The following is a 25,033-nucleotide window of genomic DNA, read 5'->3' on the forward strand; positions in this document are numbered from 1 at the left end:
CCCACAAATCATTCATTTCAATCTCGCTGGTGAGCAATGGACATGGAGCACACAATTTAAATAAACTTACTATCTAAGAGACCCTGGAGATCATCTGGCATGGAAGAACAAAGCTCCACTTCCAAACTGCAATGGAGCTGTCATGAATTCACAACCGTATGTGTTTCTAGGCCTGGGGGAAATTCATCAACTGAGGACAAGAGAACTGAGTGAGACACAGCCAGGCTGCTTGGGAGAAAGCACTGCATTCCTGGTTTCTTATCTTTAAACGTAAGAAGATACATTTGGTTATTTGTGTATTTAACTCAGATTCTCAAATTGAGTATTTATCTTTTTTTAATTAAGAAAAAAATATTTATAGGGGCCTGTGGCTTAGTGGTTAAGTTCGGTGCACGCCACTTCAGCGGCCTGGGTTCATGGGTTGGGATCCTGGGTGTGGACCTGCACTATTCGTCAGCCACCCTGTGGCAGTGACCCACATACAAAATAGAGAAAGATTGGCACAGATGTTAGCTCAGGGCTAATCTTCCTCAAGCAAAAAAAAAAAACGAGGAAGATTGCCAATGGATGTTAGCTCAGGGCAAATCTTCCTCAAACGAACAAAAAAAAAAAGAGGAAGATTGGCAACAGATGTTGGCTTGGGATGGATCTTCCTCAGCAAAAAAAAAAAAAAAAAAATATTTATAATAGTTCAAGTTGTTAAAGTAACCAGATTAGGCCCCAGATGGAGTCGCTCATGCTAAGCCCCATGTCAGCCAACCAAAACTTAACTATGTTTCTATGCTCGGCTCTCTCAGAAAAGGCAGGCCTCGGTCCGCCAGTGAGCACCTGCCTGCTCAGCTCGTTACCTGACCCGCCTCCAAGACTTCCCATTGCTCCAGAAGGAAAGTAAGCCTGCTTTAACCAACCAGCAATGCCCAGTGTAAACTCCTTATTCCTTCTCGCTTTGCTCTAGAAAACTTTCTGGCCTGTACAGCTCTTCAGAGGTCCTTTCTCTCTGAGAGATGGGATGCTGCCCGATGCATGAGGCACTGAATAAAAGCCTGCTAGACCAGTAAATTGTCTGTGGAGAAGTTGCTTTTAACAAAGTTTAGGATTAATGGTTAAGTTTATAAGGTTTAGAGAGTTTTAAAAAAAATTTTTAATAAAAGTACAACTAGCATGACAGAATATTTGGTGAATGACGAAGAAAAAGATTACTTGTAGTCCCACCACCCTATGGCAATGACCAATGTAATTTCTGTGAATTTAACAAATATATATGTATGGCTAGCAATGAGGGGGAAATGGGTGGCAGAATACATTTTAGGGAGAAACCACTTTCTGTTTCGTAAAACACCTTGGAGAGGACAAAGGTCCAAGAGGGCGAGGAGGAGAGCAGGCTCACCCTAATGTCAGTGAAGTGTCCCCGCTCCTTTCCTCTTCTCTGAGGTGAGGCGAGGCAGACCTGTCTGGGAGGATGGGCTCCCTGACACAGACTGGGGGTTGGGGGTGCAGGCCGACAGCGCTTAATTATTTAAATATAAAAATAGGAGAAATTCTGAGTTTCAGGGGTACTTGGGTGAAGCGGGTGGAGACAGGCGTAAAGAAAAGAACCTCAAAGTGGAAGATGGGCGGAGACTGGGAGGATGGGTGGGCTGAGAAGGAAAAGTCAACCAGTGAAACGTGCCCTGTGCCCCGGGGGTGGCCGTGGTGGAGGCCTTTGACGACAGGGGTTCACTCCAGGGTCCAGGCTGTACTGGGCAGTGGCGAGCTCCCCTGGGGTGACTCTGTGGCAAACTTGGAGGGAAACTGCCTTGTATGGATGGAGTTTGGGGAGATGAAGAAGGAAGGTCAGTTTTCCATATCTGGGTCTTTGTTGCATGGATAGAAAAGAATGGTTTGAAAGAGGCAAGACCAGAGGTGCCTGAGAATTCAACAGAAGTAAAAATTAGGATCAAGGGGACCAGGACAAATATAGATTCTCCAAGGAATTATCCGATTTTGGGAGGAGGGCTTGAGAAGAGCCTCAGTGTTCCCTGAATTTTGTGGGATAAAGAACCTTTTTATTTTTTAAAGGGAGGAGGGACCCATAAATTAGCTTGAGGATTTGTGACTCTCAGGTGATTACAGTGTGGATAATAAATTTTTATACAGTTGTAAAAAATTTTTTTTGTATCCTTCCCTTTTTCATTTAATATTATATGTGTTTTCCCATGTTGCAGAATATTAGAGAATTGACATATTTGTTTTGGACCTACTTTCTCTAAGGCCTAGTTCTCTGTTCATATATTACCTCATTTTTTAAATCCCTATGACACTCTCTGAGGTAGTCATATTACTGTAACCATTTTTAAAAATAAAAAGCTAAAGCCCAGAGAGATTAAGTAACTTGTCTCAGGTCAGACAGCCAGTAGTGACCAACCCCAGGAGGCAACTGGGTCTGTCAGAGTCCAAAGCCCTTTCCACAACCCCACGCTGCTTCCCAGTGAGGATGGGAGAGATGAGATCCTTCTCGGAAGACCATCAAGAAGCATAATTAAGGCAACATGAACTGTAGCCCCAGGAAGAGATGTCACCTTGTGGTGGGAGTGGGTTCAAGACTTCACAATGGTTGGCCATCAGCAACTCAACCTGCCAAGTGACCCTAACCGTATTTTACGGTTGTTCTTTTTAGATTTGGAGTTTGGATACTCCCACTTCATCTTGGAAAGCAGTTTCATGAGATGTAGCTAAAACTGATCAGTGTTATGTGGCTGCAAAGATTGCTAACCAGAAGGCTCTGGCTTTGCTCCGTGAAGGGAGCTGGTGCTGAGGCTGGGGTATGGCTAAAAGTTGACTGAAAGGTCCCCAGTGAGTGACCACTGGAACAAGTCTGTCCCTGTGCCAAGGATAGCATCTTTCAAGCTACTGGCCACACCTCTGCCCTTTGGCTGATTCTCTCAGCTCACGTAATAAACCATAGGCATCAGCTTCCTTACTGATGCCCAGGAGAATGGTTCTTTGTTGGAGTGTTTCCGTGTCCTGTGGATTTGGAAAATAATAAGACTGTTTTCTTGTTCTAAAAGGCAAGATTATCTAAACTACAAGAGTGAAAATTAATGCAGAGATGAACAATGATCACAAACAACAACAGTCTTTTGCCCTCCCTCCCACATTCTAGTCAAGCAGGGACGGTCCATCCCTTCACACTGCGCACCTGGCACTGGCTACAGCGTGAAGAATAACCTTTTCCAGTCTGTCTTATCTACAATGACATCGTGAACTCCATTTGTTTTGAGAATGAAATTCTGTAGCCATTAAAATCATTTATGTTCTCTAATATATGAAAGAATTTGAATTTCGAAGTCGTTTCTGCCTAAATCCAGAAGCAATGAAAATTAGGTATTTAAAAAAACTGACCAAATAAAGGAATCTTAATTTTAAAGGAGCTGCACCTGTTAATATTCATTCAACAATTCTGGGCACCTGCCTTCCATGTGTCAGCCACAGACTCCGTCAAGAGTCCCTAATGGACACTTCCAGGCTAACAAGGAGAGAGAAGTGAAGCCTGCTGGACTGGCAGGGAAAGAGGAGTTCACGAGACTGAGAGTTCAATAAGGTTGAAGGCCAGCTCTCAAAGGAATAAGGGATGAGAAGGCTTTAAGGCTAGGAGGCTGTGACGAGGGAGGTAGATATTGGGGTTTCAGAGATGGAGTAATTCTGGATGATGACACAGTCTCAGCCTGTGGCCCCAGAAGTGAAGTTGCTGAAATGGAGTGGAGGTGACAGTCATGAATTGAGAAGATCAAAGGACTCTGAACTTTGGGTATTGGATGAGCCATCCATGTGGACGCTCAGGAGCTGGATGAAAGCAGGAGCTGGAGTGGAGAGGAGGACAGGAAGTGGCACGCTCAGTTCTGGGTGATGTTGGGGAGTGGCTTGGAGGCCATTAGCCGACAGTGATAAGGAGGGGACAGGGTGGGATTGCCAGCAGGTATGAGCCTCAAAGAAGTTAGAGTATATTTAAACTCACTGCAGTAACCTAAGGAAGTTATAAGGTGTTCTATGCATGGATGACTTGCTAGGGAACAGGATATTAGAATGGAAGGGGTCAGAGACTTAACACTTTTAACCCCGTTACTCTGCAGATATAGAAACTGATGTTTACACTCACCCAAGGCCACAGCTAGCCAGACTGACTTGCACAATCCAAAATTCAGTTAAAATAGGGGGAGGCCAACAGAGAGACAGCATTCTAGGAGTCTGTCTGCCTACACGGGTCGCACAGAGGACGGAGCCCCCTGGCCTACCTGCTGCCACTTTCAACCTGCCCGCACTTGACTACTGTTTCTCCAAAGGTAACAGCGTGGACCAGTTCAAGACTCTAGGATTTAATTTCTTTAGAGAAGTCATTTGAAAACTAGCCCTCGTCTCTGCAGCTTTATCATTCTGTAAGCCTGGTCAGGGGGAAGTCCTCTCAGACTCTTCAGTCCGACGTGAGAACGGTCAGGCCTTACGAGGTTATCTGCGTGTGTGCATGGTAGTCAAAAGAACCTGGAATGATGTTTAACATCTGGAGAGGAGCAGTTCCTGTACTGTTTTTGTCACACCTCATTTAAAGCCAAGTTTTTAAAAATATGGGCCAGCTACAATACAATGAAATTAATAGGTGGTAACCAGCATTTAAAAAAATTAAATAATAGAACAGAAAATATCAGGTGCAATCCAGATGCTCTGTGACATTTTCTTTCAGGTGTGTGTGTGTGTGTGTGTGTGCGCTGAAATGATTCTCAGCAAGACTTAAAATTCCAAGGGATGCATTATTTTTAACTATATTTTTATTAACTAATAATATTTAACTTTAACTTAACTTTATGCTAATTCACTTCAAACAATTCAGTGGAGGTTTTTTTGTTTTTTTTTTTAAGGCTGGGAAAATTTATTTAAACAAGCAAATAAGCCTCATCCCCTATTATGTCCTGGAACTACCTTTGTTAAGCTCATTCCTCAAAATGATGAGTATCAGGATTAAATATTTTCATGAGAACAAGTTTAATCTTGGCAAGCAATCATGAAATGTGAAATAAAAGACTAAGACTTTACAGGCAGTTGTTTCAGACTGTAATTATCTACTTCAAGATTTATGGATAAGCAAATTATAATTTTTATCTCTACATCTTTCTTTCATCTAGTCATTCATCATTAACTAAATTCATGTGCTTAGCAAAAGGCACATACTGTTTTGCAGGAACAAAGCCACAGGAATGAAAGGACAGTTTGGCTGCAGAATTAATGGAAAGGTTGCAGAACAAGTGGGAAGCCAGGCATAGTCGCCGAAGCTTTTCAGGCCCCTCAGGGCACACTGATTGATGGCCACGCACCAAGGCTGTGGATGACCGACTGGTGCCTTAAGACGGCATCCATTAGAACGGTGTCAAGGCGAGCCATGAGGAGCACGGGACGGCGGCAGCACCCGAATGGAGGGGTGGGATGCTGGGATTGTTCATGCACTGTTCTGGTCATGCCTCCGCTAAAGCTGAGTTCTTCAAAATATGGGCGAACTACAATATGAGAAAATTATGTAACAGGTGGTAACTGGCACTTAAAAAAAATCAAACAGTAGAACGGAAAATATCAGGGTGCATTCCAAGTGTTTTGTGAAAGTTTTCTTTCAGTTTGTGTGTGTGTTTTTGAGTGTGTGTGGGTCCTCCTGTACAATGCCTTTCTTATTATGGAGCACAGTCAAAAAAGTGTGAAACCATTACTCTTAAGGATGAGGGGGTGGAGGTAGATATGTGCAGTTATAAAATGTTTCCACATACCCATCTGACCTAATCTTCACAACAATGTGACACTTGGAGCAGTATCATCCCCCCCTGAAGCGAAGCTAACAGGTTCAGAGAGGGTGAGTGACCTGCTCAAGGTCTTCCAAGTGAATCAGGAATGAGGACTTCTGACCCAATATTGCTTTTCTTTCTTTTCTTTTTATAATTTGTGTCGCTTTTTCTGATTGCAAAGGCAACATGCGTTCATTATTTGAAAATACTTGAAAGTGCTAAGAAGAAAGTAAAAGTTACCTGTGTGCTCTTCTTAGTGACAACCCCTTTTAACATTTTTGGGTATTTCTTACTGTTTGGGGTATGGTATTTTTTATTTTTGCTTTTATAAAGACAGGATCACCTTAGATAGCCCATACAGAGACGGGGGAAGCAGCAACCTCTTCAACGGGAGGGCTGTTCCCCACCAAAGCCTTCCTCCCCGCTGCTCACCAAGTCAGTTACTAGCCAGGCCCCCTCCTCTTCTTCCTTTTCCTGAAAATACTTCAAAGCTCCACACGGTAGTGGTGGGGGGCATGGTGGGACAGACTCACCGAGCCAGTCTCAAAAATTTGGGGACATTATAGGTTCAAAATACAAAAAAAAGGTTTTCTAACTAAAAATACTTAACACCAAGGAAAGAGAGAGAGAGAGAGGGAGGAAGGGAGGGAGGAATGGAGAGAAGGGGGAGGAGGTAGAGGGAAGGGGGAAGGAGGGAGGAGGGAGGGAGGGTGGGAGGGAGAGAGTGTTATCTAGACATCCTGGCTGGTCTAATCCTTTTGAACAGTCACCTGTATAGAGAAACGTGTTCGAGTGTCCTCCCACCACGACGTCCACGCCCCTCACTTTCTGAGCGATGAGTTTATCCATTTCAAAGCCAGAGTGTCCCAGTGCAATAATTTTGTTCACGTTTAGAGTTTTCAGCTTGTCTACTTCAGGCTGTAGTGCAGTGATTTCATCTTCAAATATTAAATTCCTTCCTGAGAAACAAAAATAAAATAGACATTTATTAACAATAACTTTTATTATATTGATTATTATACATACTAACATGCCAAGTAAAAACACCTTAATCTACTAAAGCTCTTAAAGTACTAAGACCAAAATATATTTATAAATTAAATATAAAATCCCTACAAAGCCCATAAAAACTCACATCAGTCTCCTCCGTCACATTCACTTAAGGTTGCATTAGTTTAAGGTTGTGGATGATATTATGTTGCTCAAATTCAATCTCAAACTGCGAGGAGGCTTCAGATCTGAAAGCCTATCTGTTTTCATATTTACCTCCATTATGCCAATGCAGAAAATGCCTGAGCACATAAGCGTGATGCGCTGTATGTACGTCATTATGCTGTACACCTCAAACTTACGCAGTGCTGTATGTCACTTATAGCTCAATACAAAAAAAATTAGTAACTCTAAGGCTTTGTTTGCAAGTTCAGGATAATCAGTGTTCAGACTTAAAACTCTGTCAGCAACTAGTCCTTGAACGCCCATCTTAACATGCCAGTTGACAACTCTGTCTTGTTCACTGGATAAGGCCAGCATTAGAGCATCCCTGAGCTCTGCAGTAGAGAGGGGTCTTACCCAGATATTGCTGGCACTGGCGTGTGCACATTCTGCACTGGCTGCTTATCCCCTACAGTGGTATCAGACGATGGCCCGTTGGTACAGGCTGGCTGCACAGCCTGGTGCTCTGTGTGCCGCAAGCACGTGCTACTCAGTGTGGCAAGAACACCAGACTCTCCCTGTCTCTGTGGCCAAACCTCAGCAAGCCTTGAGGTCCTATGGCTTTTACTGGCAGAGAGGTGACAGCAAACACAGGTGCTGCCCTGAAGTCATGTCCAGTATCTGTGACAAGGGCATCCTCCCGATGATCTAGACTCCTTTATGCTAAATTTCTAAGAACCATCGCTAAAATGAAAATCTCAAAACATGAATAACATCTCATAAAGAACTTTCAGCACCCAGGGGTCTGCCATCTCCAGTCTGAAAAGTATTCACCTCTCCAAAGAGCAAGAAGACGAACACATCCCTTGTGACACTGATGTTTAGGAGTCTCTCTGTGCTCCAGTGGGGAACTCTGGAGTCCTTAACACTAGTCAACTCAACGCGTGCAAATGAGCACAGAAGATAAACAGCATAGCTGCAGGCAGCGCCAGAGAGACCGCGGACTGACGGCCTGAGAATCAGCAGCTCACAGATGTGTGGGACTGGATGGCAGTGTTGTGAGTAAGTCACAGGCAGCATTTCAAAATCAGGAGTTGTAAACGGCTTTGCCACCGTTGTCTGCCATGAGAAGGTCAAGGATAGTCTGCTTCTTGCCAGTCACCCTGGTTACTGGCGCAGGGCTCCCGGTTACCCCTCACTGCATTGTCACCTTCTTTGTGGGCCTCTCCCTGAGCCTCCCTTTAGATTGACAAGGTGCGCCCTCTCCTATGCCACACTTGCCCCTCCCCCATCCTGCTTAATTTTTCTCCCCAGCACTTACCACCTTCTGACACAGCAAACATTTTACTCATTTATTTATTCTCCCACTAAACACGTAGGCTCAAGTGGGCAGGGATTGTTGTGGTCAGTATCCCTGGTGCCTAGAACAGTGCCTGACACATAGCAAGGTACTCAGGGGAATGAATGAATGAAGGAATGTGGAGACCTTGAAAGAATGCTACCATCTCCTGCTTTAGTTTGGCTGGCAAGAAGAACAAAAAGTTCAGAGAAACGCCTCTGAGGACAAAGGAATGTATTCTCCTAAGACATCAGGAAGCTCTCGGGATCAGTCGTCACACCTATAGAAAGCCTGGGGTGTATTTCATGGTATCTTGTGGGGAGTTATAGGAATTTCATTATCTAGCTAAAATAAATTAAATGTGCTAGAAATACAAATTATTCCTCTGGGCGCCCAGGCCACCAGGACTGGAGGAATGGGGCTGGATTAGGGGCCAGAGATCTGTAGGAAGAGCCCATGCCAGCTGCTGTCCTGTGGTCTTGGAAGAAGCAAGTGTCCCCAGAAACACCGCTCCATGCCCCCAGCTCCTGCACCAGTCCCTACACAATCCAGCCTTTCTCTCCTGGAGCCGCTGGGAAGAGCATCATCCCTTCAGATGCCTTTTCTGTTACAACCTGGTAAAGGACTAATACGGGGTGCTGTCAGAGGCCCAGCAAGGGCGGTCTGACTTCTGGAGCCCTGTGGCTCTCCACCAACACCAACACCCCCTTTCTTACTGATGACTATTAAAGAAGGGACAACACTTTTCTCCAAATCACGCCTGAACTCCTCAGGCAGGCATTCAAGAGGCCCTACAGTCCAGTCCTCACCCTACTTTCTAGCTTCCCCTACTTAGAACTCGTGTTCTAGGAAACTGAATTATCTGCTGTTTTGTGACTGTGACCCCCACACTTCCCTGCTCTCACGTATTCATTCCAGCAACATGTACTGAGAACTTCCCGTTTGCCAGGCACTGTGCGGAACACAGAGCAGTGGCTGAGACAGACAAGGTCCCTGCACTCAGGGAGCTTGTGTCCGACCTCTCTTCTGGAACGCCCTTTGCCCCAGGATGCTTTACACGGCCCTTGAGGGGGCCAGGGAGGACCTTCCTCAGGTCCATCTGACCCCCAAGCTGGCCATCACTCCTTTCACTCACCTCACCCAGCCCTTCCCCCATCCCTGACTTTGTGACTCTATTATGGCATTTAATTACATTCTATGTTAAATGAACTCAAAAACCAGTGGATGGAATATAAATTATGGAGACACATAATTATTCAATTATTCAACAAGTCTGCATCTTTATCCAAAGATCCCAAGCTGGCCTCTATCTGAGGAGGTCACTGAGAGGAGCCCAGGCTCTGTCCTCAGGCTGCTAAGGCCAGTGCAGGAAGCTGACAGGAAGGGACAAAGGCAATAAGGGGGACGTGCTCAGGGGGAGGGGACCCAGAGCAGGCACGTCCAACCCGATGGGGACCGGCGCCAAGGGGGCAGGCAGCGACTGGGCCAGTCACCCCAGCCCTACCCACGCTAGCAACTGGTGTGTCGGAAGTCAGGCAGCCTGGTTCACCCTGTGATCTCCGCCCTCTCCTCTTTGCAGACAAGCCCCAGGAGCCCCAGAAAACAGCAGTGTCCCCTTAGCACACTCTAATGGCATGCAGTCTGCAGAGGGAGGGAGAGAGGACCATGGGCAGGCTGGCTGGGGGGCAGAGCAGCCTGAGGCTGTCACTAGGGTCCCTCTGGTGTGAACACATCCCTCTTACTCAGAAGAGCACCTCCAAAATAATTCAAAAGCCCACTGGTCCATAACCCGCCCTGTTGTTCCAAAATGACCTCAACAGCAGCTACTGCCCAAGTGTCACACAGTGTGCAAAGGCTTGGTCACCCGTTGGACAGATGTCTACCTACGCCTGGAGTGCCTGACAACCGCCACCTCCCCTACCAGTGGAGACAGCGAAGCCCCACACCCCTGCCTCCACGTGGCTGCAGGACCCTCCCTGCTCAGGAGCCAAGCCCAGCTGCTCAGGGTCAAGTATAGGTGACCTTTCTGTTGTTTCCAATGGCCTGGACCTATTTTAATAAAAACAACAACAAATATATTATTTTTCTAATTGTTAAATAATTATATGTCTTTTATCAGTTAATTATTCAAGAAAACTCTTGTTTCTGGATAATGCTAGCTCCTCCTTTCCCTTTTATCTTCAAATATGGAAAGAAAATTAATTAATTGGATAATTTAGAGAAAATGTCATTTTTGTTCTCACTGCCAAAGTGTTTCAGTGAAAGCGTTCCTGTAAAAGTGGTTCAAAAATGTTTCTTGAATAGTCTTAAGATGATATATGGATGTATGTGTATATATATATCTATATATAGATATAGCAGACACATATCAAGATATATATCATAAGACCATTCAAGAATGTACATATTTCCCAGAAAGCCAGATACAACAAAGTCATTAAAACCACAAGAGATAAGTAACAAAAAGGGAGAAGGGAAAGTTAACTAGACATGTAAAAATCATAATAGAAACGGAAAGATAAGGTAAGTTGAAGAAAAACCCTCGCTCTGGGCCCCCTGGCTCCACAGGAAGAAGGGCAGTGAGTTATATGGCTCTCATTCTTGAGTAAATGACTCTGTACTGTTTAGCACTGGATATCAATCGCCTTCTTGTCCAATTTTGAATGCACTGATTTAAACAAAGATACTGTTTATGTCAACAAAGAAGTTCATTGAGCAAAAGGGCGAATGTCTTTAAGAAGTAGCTTAGAACAACATGGAAGCCACCAGACGGGCTTATCAATGTCATCCTAAGTTCACCATTTGCCCAATACCACATGTTGTTCCTCCTTTTACCCATAGTCCATAAAAGTAACGCCAAGCTCTGATTTAGTGCATCTATTTTCAAACAACGAATGCTGTAAAAGTAGAAAATACCTGGATTTGAGAGAAAAGGGGTTTCTCTTGAAGTGTATCCAACAATTCCCACAACTTCGGTGCCAACAGGAAGAATTTTATATGGCAAATAAAGTCCTGATATTTGGGATGCTAGCGGCCCCTCTGCTTTAACATTTGCACTCAGAATTGGAAATTTGGCCTCTTTGAGGAGTGGATCAATCAGTCCTTCTACACCATTATCAAATTCATGATTTCCCAGTGCCTAGTGGAAAGGGAAGAGAGAAAAAGAATTAGGTACCCTGGAATTTCTAATAAAAGCATACTTGAAGGAACGTTACGTTAGACCAGCATCTCCGAGACCTGGCACGGCTCTAGGGGGCCGCCTGCATGTGCTCTGTCCTCCTCACCCCCACATATTTTACTCAGTGGCCCTGGGGTTAGGCCCACGGACACCCAGATCATCAGGCTGGTTTAAGAATTGCTCTCAGGTCCCACCCCACCTACCGAAGGCAGCATCAATGTGCATGAGTCACCTGGACAGCTGGCTAGATGTCCGCCCTCCTGCCATCCCCAGACCTGGGGCAGGATCGAGAGTCTGCATTTACTAGGCTCTGCCCAGCCCTTTCAGCTTCCGTTTTCTTTCATAAGCCCATATTTCAATCCACCAACCCAACGGTTCCAACCACCATCTGCTGGGGGAACTGTTAAAATAAACAGGACTTGAGCAAGAGGCGACAGGAAAGGCATTGTTGATAGAGACACTAGAGGCCTCTCTTCCTCCTCACATGTCCGCATCTCCTCAGTCATTATTCCCTCATGTTCCCACAACTGTTTCTTCCCAAGAGGACTCTGTGGTCCTCTGACTCTTCTCCCCAAAGGCAGGCAGGAGATAGCATTCTCTGCATTTACAGGGTGGCACTGGTTTCTTGTCAGCTCTGGGCACCCTGTGTTCCATTCCCAGCAGTTTCCTGTCTGAGGAAGAACAGGATGGCGAAATGATCACACGATCTTCTGGGCGCTCTGGACCTGCTCTGGGCACAGGGCTCTGTGAGGGGCTGGCCTGGCTTCACACAACCCTTGCCTCCCTCCTCCTCTGTGCTCACCCATTCCTCACTGCTCTGGGTGCACAACCGCCACTTTGACATCTGGCAGCTTCCCCTGGAGTAACACTGACAAAACATGACACGCCAGCCACCTCCCCTGAAAAACCTTCCACTCCTTTCTCCCTTGGCTCCTGGAATGAGTGGATTTCCTCTAGGCACCTCCCACCCGCTCTGGCTCCCAAGGCTGTTTTGCCAACTTCATACTTAAACCAATGAGTCTCAAACTTTCTAAATACCACACCAGATTTTGCTTCACTTTGTGGGTCATCTTGGAACAGACCTGGATGTGCTGGCTGGCGACCCCTCAATCTATTTAGGGCCTATTCTCTCATAGCTCCCACTCTCTTTCTTCCTGGAATGTTCTACACTCTAATGGCATGTTCGTGGGGGCCTTGCCAGACTGGGTACTCCCTGGGCCCCTGTGTCCTGCAGCCCTGCTTGGCACTGTAGGCCCTCACCTGCCACGCAGGCACCCCCTGAGTATCTGCGGCTCAAAGGACTGTGTAGACTATGTCCTCACGTGTATATGTTTACACAGAGAAAGCAACACAATGTCTTCACATTCCCATGTATCTGTCTCCCCAATTAAACTCAGAATTTCTGAATTTGCCTTTTCCCCCAATCTCTGAGTATCTACTCATTTTTACTTCTTCCTCTTATCTAATTCTGTTGTTGTTAGTGCTGTGGAGTTGATTCCAACTCCTAGTGCCCCTGTGCACAGCAGAGCTGAACCCTGCCCAGTCTTTTTGCGGCACCCTCTCTCCTTCTGTTGTTGTATCAGACAATGCCCCACTACTATTCACAGAGTTTTCATGGCCAATTTTTTAGGAAGTGTGTGGCCAGGTCTTTCTTCCTAGTCTGTTTAGTCTGGAAGCTCCCCTGAAACCTGTCCACCGTGGGTGGCCCTGCTGGTATTTGAAATACGCGTGGCATAGCTTTCAGCATCACAGCAACAGGCAGCCACCACAGTATGACAACTGACAGATGGGTGGTGTGGTTTCTTGACTGGGAAATGAACCTGGGCTGAGGCAGTGAGAGCACCGAATCTTAACCGCTAGACCACCAGGCTGGCTTCTCACCTAATTACTTCCCTTTTGGAGGCTGACCTAGTCTTAAAGATTTCCTCAGTCTTGGGTAATTGTCTTTTTTCTCTTCTATTCTTAAAAAGCCATGGTTTCTTCCTATGGTGAAATAAGTCTCCCTTATGAGGTTACAACTACCTTGCTTAACTGTAAAGTTTTTTAAAATGAGTGTTTCTATAGTTCTTCATGAAAGATTATCCAGCCTTTACCTAACATTATATTGCTAGCATTTGGCAATAGTTGGAGTTGTCTTTTTCATTTATTTGTTACTTATTTAACGTCTCCTCCCCAGACTTGAGTGTAATGCCCTGAAAGTGGTGACATGGGCTGTCTTTTCACCTCCCTGCCCCTGTGGGGAGAGGAGCCTGATCTGGGTGCTCACTGCTGTGTGTGGACTGACTGAATGATCTCATTCGCACCCCTATCCTCAACTCCAAACTGAACACCTGCAGCCCTGACTTTTCTCCTGACCTCTAGAGCTGTATATCCAACAGCCACGTGGACATTTCCCCCAATGTCTCACAAGCACCCCAAGCTCACTGTGCTCAGAGCCTCTTCCTCTGGGATCCCCCATCTTGGGCCCAGGGGCCACCATTCACCCACTTGATAAAACCAGAAACCCTGGAGCAGCAGCATCCCTCCCGCTTGCTCCCTCTCCCTCTCCTCCTACCAGCATCCCTCCCCTTTGCCTCAATGCTCCGTTTGTCCATCCCATTGCTCCTACCTGCCCACAGTCCTGCCGTTCTCTCCCAGACTACTGCAGCAGCTTCCTAACTGGGCTTCCAGCCGCCGTCATTCCCTTCTCCAAACCATCCTATACTGCTGCCAAAGTAATCTTCCAAAGTGCAAATCGGATCTTGTAGTCTCCACCTTGAGGTCCTACAGAGGCTCTCCAGTGCCTTTGTGATAAAATTCAACCTCTTGAGCTCTTTGAGCCACAAGGCTCTTTGAGATCTGGTCTCACCTTCCCCTCCAGCCTCATGTCTGACACCCACCCCCTCATGTGCGAGGTGACCAGGCAGGGCTGGCTCCACCCTCGTGAGCAGTGACCTGGGCACGTTTCTAAACCGCAGCTTCCTCTGGAAGGGCAGTAAATGAATAAAAAGTTGTAATGAAAATGAGCCGCCATTTACTTGCCACACGCCAGCATCACGCCAAGTGATTTTATATAGAACACCTGGTTTTGCGCTGTGAGGTTGGTGTTATTACTATCCTCATTCGACAGATGAGAAAAACTCAGATCTAGAGACATTAAATGAACTCTTCAAAGTCACTCAATTAGTAAGTGGTGGAGCTGAGAGTAGAACCACTTCTGTTTGATTCCAACCTTCTTAACCTCTGTGCTTGGATGTAAAGGGCTTTGCAAAAGACCTAGTATATAGTGAGCACTCAAATAAAATCCTAACTACTTGTAGTTTTCTATGCTTTCGCTTATCTTTGTCCCTTTGCATATAGTAGATAAATGATGATTGATAGATCCATACATAGATAGGTAGATAGAATAGACTATTCCTTTTTCATGCCATGCCTTTATTCTCTTATTCAACTAATGGCTTTAGCTCCTGAAGTCTGATGATCCTTGAAGAGAGACTTCCCAAGAACACTTCATTGCACTCCCTGAGTTAGATGTCCTTGCTCTGCTCCGATGGTCACCTCTGTGCACCTAGCAGACCCAGCACCTGCCCACTGAGCCCCCTTAATGCCCAGTACAGTCCCTGGAGCAGAGCAGGGAAGCCCCATGGAATGACTACACGAACGAGCACAAGAATCTCTAACACATTTCTTTCTTCTACACACAGCTAACTTTTCCTACAAAAATTAATGCAGAAAAATTCCTTTGTAAATACTTATTTTCTTTAGAAACTCACATTTTCATTGTCCCACCTTGCCTTTCTCATACCCATGTCTCTTCCATTGCATATATTAGAACGTCATTATTCATAAGCTCTTCAGGAGGAGGAGCGCACCACTCTTCTGGGCACATGGCACTCCTACCACACTGCCGGCATGCAGCAGGCACTCAGGAAATGTGTTAAGTAGATTATTTATTCATTTCTATTAGTTTTATAAGTAACATGACAATACCTCAGGAAGAGTCTGCCCAACAGAAGTACTTAGAGCAATAAAAGACAACGTAACAGAGAGGATTATGTTCCCACCCCCTTTACATCTTATAGAGCATTTGTAGCACAAACCTAAGAGAATGAAAAACTCATGTTGTGGTATTATTCTGCCTTTTTTGGTCCTCTCCGAAAATTCCCATCCACCTTTCCTTCTGTGTGCTGGTCAATTTTTTGCTGCTCTGCCCACAGCCTCCCTCATGCCTTGAACACCTATCCCAAGCTGAGCCGAACTGTTCCTTGCACTTATTGCTATAACCCTCACGTCAGGAAAGTGATCTCTCTGACCCGGAATCATATTCTTATGCTCTCGCCCTCTCTCTCTTTTGTTTTTTGGCTTTCCAAACATTTCATTTCTAATATTGGGCTCATTCATTCGCTAATCCTATTCATTCACTAATTCTAGCCCTATGACAACCCTGTATATTTTTACTGCAAACACCAAATTTCACCGAATGCACTTTTCTGTAATTTAAGAGAGCTAAGCCTAGCAAATGACCTTCTGCAGTGTCTCCAACCCCAGAATCATAGAAATATAATGTGAGCATCTGGTCCACTCCAGCTCCTCACCCACACTGCTTTCTTCATGCAGGAGAAACATAAAACACTATTAAAACAAACAAAAAACCTGATGAAACTTTCCACACTCTCCATCTAGCCCAGCCCAGTATTTTCGGCCACCCAAACAGCTGAAATGTTGCCTGCCATTTAAAGCTAAAAACAAACGAAAATGTAAGCACAATAGGAGACTTGATTCTTCTGTGACTCAAAATCCTCTTGCTGTTAAATGAACTCTGAGGAATACAGTCTGATATTTTTTAACACCTTCGGCAGGTATTTGTTAATATTTACATAGATGTGGATAGCTAATGAAAGTCCGGTGGCTTTGGAGAAACTTTCTGTTGACTAAGTTTAAGGCCCAGAGGTGTTTCAGGTCATATGAATCAGCAATGGAAGAACGGTGATATTCTAAGACTTCTGACTCCAAGTTTCTTGTTTTGATTATTAAAAAAACACTGCAGTTAGAAGTGAGGGAAAGCTTGTGTCTAAACTTTGGGTTTATAATTCTCATGAATTCTGAGTACAGGCCAAAGTCTACCTTCCCTTTGGGGATCAGCAATTTCCTTACTTAGACACATTTTCAGGTAATTACGAGGTGATCACATCTTTATTCATTTATTTCCAATGCACTCTATGCTAAAAAGAATTTAAAATTCAAGTATCATGTCTGGGATACCAAATGAAATGGAATGTATGTAGTATCCACCCAAGCTGAAGTGCAAACAAATGCATGATGTCATAATGCCACTCTCCCCTACCTATTCCTCTGTCCATGGCAGATGACAATTAATTGATTGTCAGGCTTTCCCACTGAGTTTGGACTGAGCCTCAGAATCCTTCTTATCCTGGCTCTGCAGGGAGTTAGTCAATCAGCTAGAGATGGGATACTTGAGATGAAACTGCTTCTCATGCTTGCACTATGATAATAATTGTAAGTGTGGAATCTATTTATCAACTTCTAACAACAGTCAAGTATGTCTTCAGTGAGTAACAGATGGTAGAGACAATACTTTCAAGTAAAGAATCCTTTCTGACTTTTCTCTTTACCATATTTGTTCCACAGTGTGGATGGGATCTGCAACTGAACTCAGCAGGCACGCCGACAGTCGCACTGCCCTCTGAGGCTATGAGCCAACTTCCATATTTTGTTTTCCCAAAGCGATTCCTAGGAGGAGCTGCCATTTATTCATTTCCTCTTTTCATGCATAAACAAATGCTCTCATTGGTATCGAGTAAATGGATGGATAGAAGAAATAACGAGAACAGTTGTCAGGGTCAGAGTAAGAAAAATAGAGCACTTGGTGTGAGAGTGGGTCAGCGGTGGTGGCTGGAAGGGGGCCCAGGCCTGAGCCTTGACGCTGGTATTTACTCCTAGTCTGGGACATGGAAGTCAGAGGCCATCTGACGGCCTTCCAGGAAGGCCTCTCATTATTCTGGAATATTTTGTTTCTATGGAGAAATTTTCCACTTTCTGATTTCTCCAGTTACAGGTGATTAACAAAGCAATCTCACTCCCTATTATTAAACAATATGCATTAATTGGCCAATTCATTAAAAGTTACCTAACACAGAGGAAATACCTGGGAAATATTTACTGAGTGAACAAATAAATAATTGGTGCAGGGGAGGAAAAAAAGAGACAGCGAATTAGTTCCCAAGGCTAGAGTTACTGGTCCTGAGCCCCGGGCCCAGCTATCACCTAGAATTCTGTACCAGGGTCATCACGTCTACTTGTGCTATAACGGGAGAAGGGTGACAAGACAGTCTCTCAGGCCTCTGGTACCAAACTGGTCAAGAGCTCTGTTTCGGAGGCCTCTGACGACTGGACACGGCAGCCACAGAGTGGTAACCTCAGCAGGAAACTGGGCCACAAAACGCGGGCAAGCCGCAAAGCCCTGAAAACTGAAAGGCTGCACAGGCCGAGAACCCGCCCTCACCCAGGACAGAGGCCGGGTTCTGACCCAGGACACGTGCCCCAGATAAAGAAAGCCGTGAGGAGGTCACGGTGGCCCGGCTCTCGCGAGCTCCTGATGCAGCATCCTTGGTTCGCTGGCCTCGGCCTGCAGCAGAATTTTTATTCCAAGTGCTACCAGAAAATTTAGATTTTTCCCAAGTTTTGAAATGACCCCTCCCCGTCTCCATGTCAGGCCTGCCGGGCTGGAACCCAGAAGAAGTGGGTTACAGACACCGTGAAAACCCCCGGGCCTGGGAGGGGGCGATGCGGCAGAGGCCTAGATCACTCCCATTTCTCTCTCAGAGACACCATATGGAGCTGTCTGGGAGTGACCTGCTGGTCACTGCCCTTCTCCCCTTCCTCCCCACGGCTCCCCACTTCCCCATCTGCTGGCCACCAAGCGCTCTGCCCACCAGCAGAGAAGGACGCTGACCCCCAGTAACCCGTGAATGACACACTTGTGAGGATGCGTGTGGGCCCAGGTGTTGGGAAAGAGCCTCCAAACCACGGAGAAACACCTGGAGAAGCAGCGCGACACCAGGGCAGCACCCCCCCCCCCCACTCCCCGCATGGCCAACCAGCCATGGAGTCCTGTTGCTGCTTCTCCTGCACCCTCCCCTCAAGTGGTCTCCTCCTCCGCCACACTCCCACTGCCCCACTCTGCCTCATCACTTCCCACCCAGACCTTTCCAGAGTTTTCTAGCCGGTCTCCTGGCCGCCAAGCTCACACACCTCCCACCTGTTCACTACAGACGCCAGACTGCACTCATCCGAACACCCGCCTGACTGCTTCTAGCTTCCGCTGTAAGCCTCTCCGGGGCTTCCCGCCTCCCACCCAATCACAGCCCTGACTCCCGGATCCCAGGTGGACCCCCCATGATCTCCCCTCAGGGGCCTCATGTTTTCTGCCAAACGTCAGTCAAGTGCCCTCAGTTCCAGGAACACTAAACCACCCACACGCAATGAGCTGCCGGGCATGTGGCTCAAGTGTGACCTCCTTGAGAAGCCGTCGTGACGGCTTCACTGTGGACGCCCAGCCCCTCTGCTCGTGCGTCTGTCACGCCTTGCACGCACGTCTCGACAGCACTTGTCCTAGCTGCGGCTGTCTGTTCACACATCTTCCTCCCAGAGGCAGGAGTGGTGTTGACTGTCCCTGTATCCTCAGTGACACCAGGTGAGCACCTGGCACCAGTGCCCAGGAGACGTTTACTGAATGAATAATAAAACCACCCACTCCACCTGCTCCTTTTAAACGGGCCCCATTTTTCTCTACTATTTGGTATGTGGCGACGTTCAAACTTTTCAGAAGAAAGCAGGATATAAAAACAAACGGTAATTAATATCTTAGTTGTAAGGTGAGAGAAACCCAGTGGCTTGGAAGCAGGAGAAAAGCTTAGCCAACGCATCACAATTCACGGCTGACCCTCGGCAGCCCCTCTCACAGCGATCCGCCTGCCTCTCTCATTTTCCTTCTCTGCGTTTTTATTCATATTTCTACTAGTAGCTTATTGGCGCTGGTTTATGAATGGGACAGATTTTTAAAAATAGTCTGTTGACCTATTTGTTCTGTGTGTCTTCTGCATGAACATTACTGAGATTTCATGATGACAGGGAGAAAATTGAACTTTTTTTTTTGCAACTTTCTTTTACTCATTATATTGGTAAATATAACTATAACTCATTTATTTTAACTGCTGTGTAGCAGTCCATTGTAAGACTAACCCGTACCTTTTTAATCTACTCCTTTACCTTAAGGACAGGATGTTTCCACATTTTTTTTTTAAATTATTTTATTGAGATCATATTGGTTTATAACATTGTGTAATTTCAGGTGTACATTATTATATATCAGTTTCTGTAGAGACTGCATCGTGCTCACCACCAATAGTCTAGTTTTTATCCGTCACCATACATATATGCCCCTTTACCCCTTTTGCCCATCTCCCACTCCCTTCCCCTCTGGTAACCACTAATCTGTTCTCCTTATCTCTGTGTTTATTTTCCACATATGAGTGAAATCATACAGTATTTATCTTTCTCTGTCCCGCTTATTTCGCTTAACATAATACCCTCAATGTCCATCCATGTTGTTGCAAATGGGATGATTTTGTTGTTTTTTATAGCTGAGTAGTATTCTATTGTATACATCTACCACATCTTCATCCAATCATCAGTTGATGGACACCTGGCTTGCTTCCACATCTTGGCTATTGTGAATAATGCTGCGATGAACACAGGGGTGCATAAATCTCTTTGTATTGTTGATTTCATGTTCTTTGGATAAATACCCAGAAGTGGAATTGCTGGATCATATGGTATTTCTATTTTTAATTTTTTGAGAAATTTCCATACTGTTTTCCTTAGTGGCTGCACCAGTTTGGATTCCCACAAGCAGTATATGAGGGTTCCCTTTTCTCCACATCCTCTCCAACATTTTTTATTTTTTGTTTTGTAAATTATAGCCATTCTGACGGGTGTAAGGTGTTATCTCATTGTAGTATTGATTTTCATTTCCCCGATGATTAGTGATGTTGAACATCTTTTCATGTGCCTGTTGGCCACCTGTATACCTTCTTTGGAAAAATGTCTGGTCACATCCTCTGCCCATTGTTTTTTTTTTTTGGTGAGGAAGATTGGCCCTGAGCTAACATCTGTGCCCATCTTCCTCTATTTTGTATGTAGGACACCGCCACACTCTGGCTTGATGAGTGGTGGCCCAGGATCCAAACCTGCAAACCCCAGGCTGCTGAAGCGGAGCAAGCTAACTTAATCACTATGCCACTGGGCTGGCCCCACTTCTGCCCATTTTTTAATTGAGTTGTTTGGTTTTTTTTTGTTGTTGAGTTGTATGAGTTTCTTATATATTTTGGAAATTGACCCCTTGTCAGATATATGATTTGCAAATATTTTCTCCCAGTTGGTGCGTTGTCTTTTCATTTTGTTCATGGTTTCCTTTGCCTTGGAGAAGCTTTTTAGTCTGATCTAGTCCCATTTATTTATTTTTTCTTTTGTTTCCCTTGCCTGAGTAGACATGGTATTTGAAAAGATGCTGCTAAGATTGATGTCAAAGAGTGTACTGCCTATATTTTCCTCTAGGAGTTTTATAGTTTCAGGTCTTACATTCAAGTCTTTAATCTATTTTGAGTTAATTTTTGTGTATGGTGTAAGTAATGGCCTACTTTCATTCTTTTGCATGTGGCTGTCCAGTTTTCCCAACACCTTTTATGACTTTCCTTTCTCCATTGTATGTTCTTGGCTCTTTGTCAAAGGTCAGCTGTCCACAGATGTGTGGTTTTATTTCTGGGCTTTCAATCCTGTTCCATTGATCTGTGTGTCTGTTTTTCTGCCAGTACCATGCTGTTTTGATTACTATAGCTTTGTAGTCTATTTTGAAGTCAGGAATTGTGATGCCTCCAGCTTTGTTCTTTTTTCTCAGGATTGCTTTGGCTATTTGAGGTCTTTTGTTGTTCCACATAAATTTTAGGATTCTTTGTTCTATTTCCATGAAGAATGTCATTGGGATTCTGATAGGGATTGCACTGAATCTGTAGATTGCTTTAGGTAATATGGACATTTTAACTATGTTTATTCTTCCAATATATGAGCACGGAATATCTTTCCATTTCTTTATGCCTTCTTCGATATCTTTCAATAATGTCTTATAGTTTTCTGTGTATAGATCTTGTACCTACTTGGTTAAATTTATTCCTGGATATTTTATTCTTTGTGTTGCATTGTAAATGGGATTGTATTCTTGACTTCTCTTTCTTCTAATTCATTATTAGTGTATGGAAATGCAACTGATTTTGGTAGGTTTATTTTGTACTCTGCAACTTTGCTGTGGATGTCGATTATTTCCAGTAGTTTTCTGGTGGATTCTTTAGGGTTTTCTATATATAGAATCACAGCGTCTGCAAACAGGAAGAGTTTAACTTTTTCCTTTCCAATTTGGATCCTTTTTATTTCTTTTTCTTGCCTAATTGCTCTGGCCAAAACCTCCAGTACTATGTTGAAAAGGAGTGGCAAGAGTGGGCACTGTTGTCTTGCTCCTGTTCTCAGATGAACGGCTTTCAGTTTTTCTCCATTAAGTGTGATGTTGGCTGTGAATTTGTTATAAATGGCCTTTATTATGTTGAGGTACTTTCCTTCTATGCCTTTTTTTTTTTTTTTTTGGGGGGGGTGAGGAAGATTGTCATTGAGCTAATATCTGTGCCAATCTTCCTCTATTTTGTATGTGGGACGCTGCCACAGCATGGCTTGATGAATGGTGTGTGGTTCCACACCTGGGATCCGAACCCGTGAACCCCGGGCCACCGAAGTGGAGCACATGAACTTAACCACTATGTCACCAGGCTGGCCTCATTCTGTGCCCACTTTTATTGAGGGTTTTTATCATAAATGGATGTTGGATCTTGTCAAATGCTTTCTCTGAAGCTATTGAGATGATCATGTGATTTTCATTTCTCATTTTGTTAATGTAGTGGATCACACCGATTGATTTGTGAATGCTGAACCATCCCTGCGTTCTTGGTATAAATCCCACTTGGTCATGGTGTATGATCCTTTTAATGTATTGCTGTATTTGATTTGCCATTATTTTGTTGAGGATTTTGGGATCTGTTTTCATCAGCAATATTGGCCTGTAATTTTCCTTCTTTGTGCTGTCCTTATCTGGTTTTGGTATCAGGGTAATGCTGGCCTCATAGAATGAATCAGGAAGTGTTCCATCTTCCTCAATTTTTCAGAACAGTTTGAGAAGGATAGGTATTAACTCTTCTTTGAATGTTTGGTATAATTCTCCATAGAAGCCTTCTGGTCCTGGACTTTTGTTTTTTGGGAGGTTCTGATTGCTGTTTCTATCTCTTTACTTGTTATTGGTGTATTCAGATTTCTTCTTGATTCAGTTTTGGAAGGTTGTATAAGTCTAAGAATTTATCCATTTAGTCTAGGTTATCCAATTTGTTGTCTTATAGTTTTTCATAGTGTTCTCTTATAATTCTTTGTATTTCTGTGGTATCTCTTGTAATTTCTCCTCTTTCATTTTTAATTTTATTTATTTGTGCCTTCTCTCTTCTTTTCTTAGTGGGCCCGGCTAAGAGTTTGTCAATTTTGTTTACCTTCTCAAAGAACCAGCTCTTAGTTTCATTGATCCTTTCCATTGCTTTTTTAGTCTCTATTTCATTTATTTCTGCTCTAATATTTATTATTTCCCTCCTTCTGCTGATTTTGTGCTTTGTTTGTCCTTCTTTTTCTAGTTCTTTTAGGTGTAGTTTATGATTACTTATTTGAGATTTTTCTTGTTTGTTGAGGTAGGCCTGTGTTGCTATAAATTTCCCTCTTAGCACCACTTTTGCTGCATCCTGTAAGAGTTGGTATGTTGTGTTTTCATTTTCATTTGCCTCCAGGTATTATTTACTTTCTCCTTTGATTTCTTCATTGACCCAATGGTTATTCAGTAGCATGTTGTTTAATATCCACATATTTGTGACTTTCCCAGCTTTTTCTTGTAGTTGATTTCTAGTTTCATAGCATTGTGGTCAGAAAAGATGCTTGATATGATTTCAATTTTCTTAAATTTATTGAGGCTTGCCTTGTTTCCCAACATATGGTCTATCTTTGAGAATGGTCCATGTGCACTTGAGAAGAATGTGTATTCTGGTGCTTTTCAATGGAATGTTCTACATATATATATATATCTATTAAGTCCATCTGGTCTAGTGTTTCATTTAAGGCCACTGTTTCCTTGTTGACTTTTTGTCTGGATGATCTATCCATTGATGTAAGTAGGGTGTTGAGGTCTCCTGCTATTATTGTGTTGTTGTCAATTTCTCCCTTTAGGTCTGTTGGTAGTTGCTTTATATACTTTGGTGCTCCTGTGTTAGGTTCATATATATTCTTAAGTGTTATGTCCTCTTGGTGAAATGTCCTTTTTATCACTATATACTGCCCCTCTTTGTCTCTCATTGTCTTTTTTATCTTGAAGTCTGCTTTGTTTGATTTAAGTATGGCAACAACTGCTTTATTTTGTTTGCCATTTGCTTGGAGTATCGTCTTCCATCCCTTCACTCTGAGCTATGTTTGTCTTTAGAGCTGAGTTGTGTTTCCTGGAGGCAGCATATTGTTGGATCTTGTTTTTTAATCCATCCAGCCACTCTGTGTCTTTTGATTGGAGAATTCAATCCATTTACATTTAGAGTGATTATTGACATATGAGGGCTTAACACTGCCCTTTTATCTCGTTTCCTGGGTGTTCTATATTTCCATTGTTTCTTTTCCCTTGTATTTCTTTTTTTTTTTTTTTAATTTTTATTTATTTATTTTTCCCCCAAAGCCCCAGTAGATAGTTGTATGTCATAGTTGCACATCCCTCTAGTTGCTGTATGTGGGACGCGGCCTCAGCATGGCCGGAGAAGCGGTGCGTCGGTGCGAGCCTGGGATCCGAACCCGGGCTGCTAGCATCGGAGTGCACGCACTTAACCGCTAAGCCACGGGGCCGGCCCATCCCTTGTGTTTCTGACTGCCATTTCAGTTTGGTGGTTTTCTCTGATGGTCTTCTCAGTTTTCTCTCTATTTATGATTTGTGGCTCTGCTGTGATTTTTTGTTTAGTGGTTACTGTGAGGTTTGTATAAAAGATCTCATAGATGAAATAGTCCATTTTCTGATAGCCTCTTGTCTCTATTTACCAAAGCAGGTTACATCCCTTTCTTCTTCCCCTTCTGAGTTATCGTTGTCACAAATTGTTATTTTTTGTGTTGTGTTTGTGACTAAATTGAAGTGCTTATAGTTATTTTTGACACTTTCTTCCTTTTATCTTTTATGTTATAATTAACTGTTTGCTAACCTGTTCTTACAGAGAGCTGCAATTTTCTGATTTTGTCTGTCTATTTATGTCTTTGCTCAAAGCTTTGTAAACCTTGCCTTTTTGTTTCAGGTAGGAGGGCTTCCTTCATCATTTTTTGCAAGGGAGGTCTAGTGGCAATGAACTCCTTCAGCTTTTGTTTATCTGGGAAAGGTTTTATTTCTCCAATATATCTCAAGGATAGTTT

General features: G+C 44.1%; 1 protein-coding gene across 1 annotated transcript in view; it reads right to left on the reverse strand.

Moving 5' to 3' along the window:
* NT5E (5'-nucleotidase ecto) overlaps positions 1-25,033 on the reverse strand; it is a 55,150-nt gene that overhangs the window by 19,000 nt on the left and 11,117 nt on the right. Inside the window, exons 2-3 of the mRNA XM_058566684.1 lie at positions 11,206-11,428; positions 6,569-6,757 (exon numbers count right to left, since the gene is read on the reverse strand). Of these exons, the coding sequence (XP_058422667.1) occupies positions 6,569-6,757; positions 11,206-11,428 (412 nt within the window). The remainder of the gene's footprint in view (positions 1-6,568; positions 6,758-11,205; positions 11,429-25,033) is intronic.

Source organism: Diceros bicornis, chromosome 23 (genome assembly GCF_020826845.1).
Source record: "Diceros bicornis minor isolate mBicDic1 chromosome 23, mDicBic1.mat.cur, whole genome shotgun sequence".
NCBI lineage: Eukaryota > Metazoa > Chordata > Mammalia > Perissodactyla > Rhinocerotidae > Diceros > Diceros bicornis.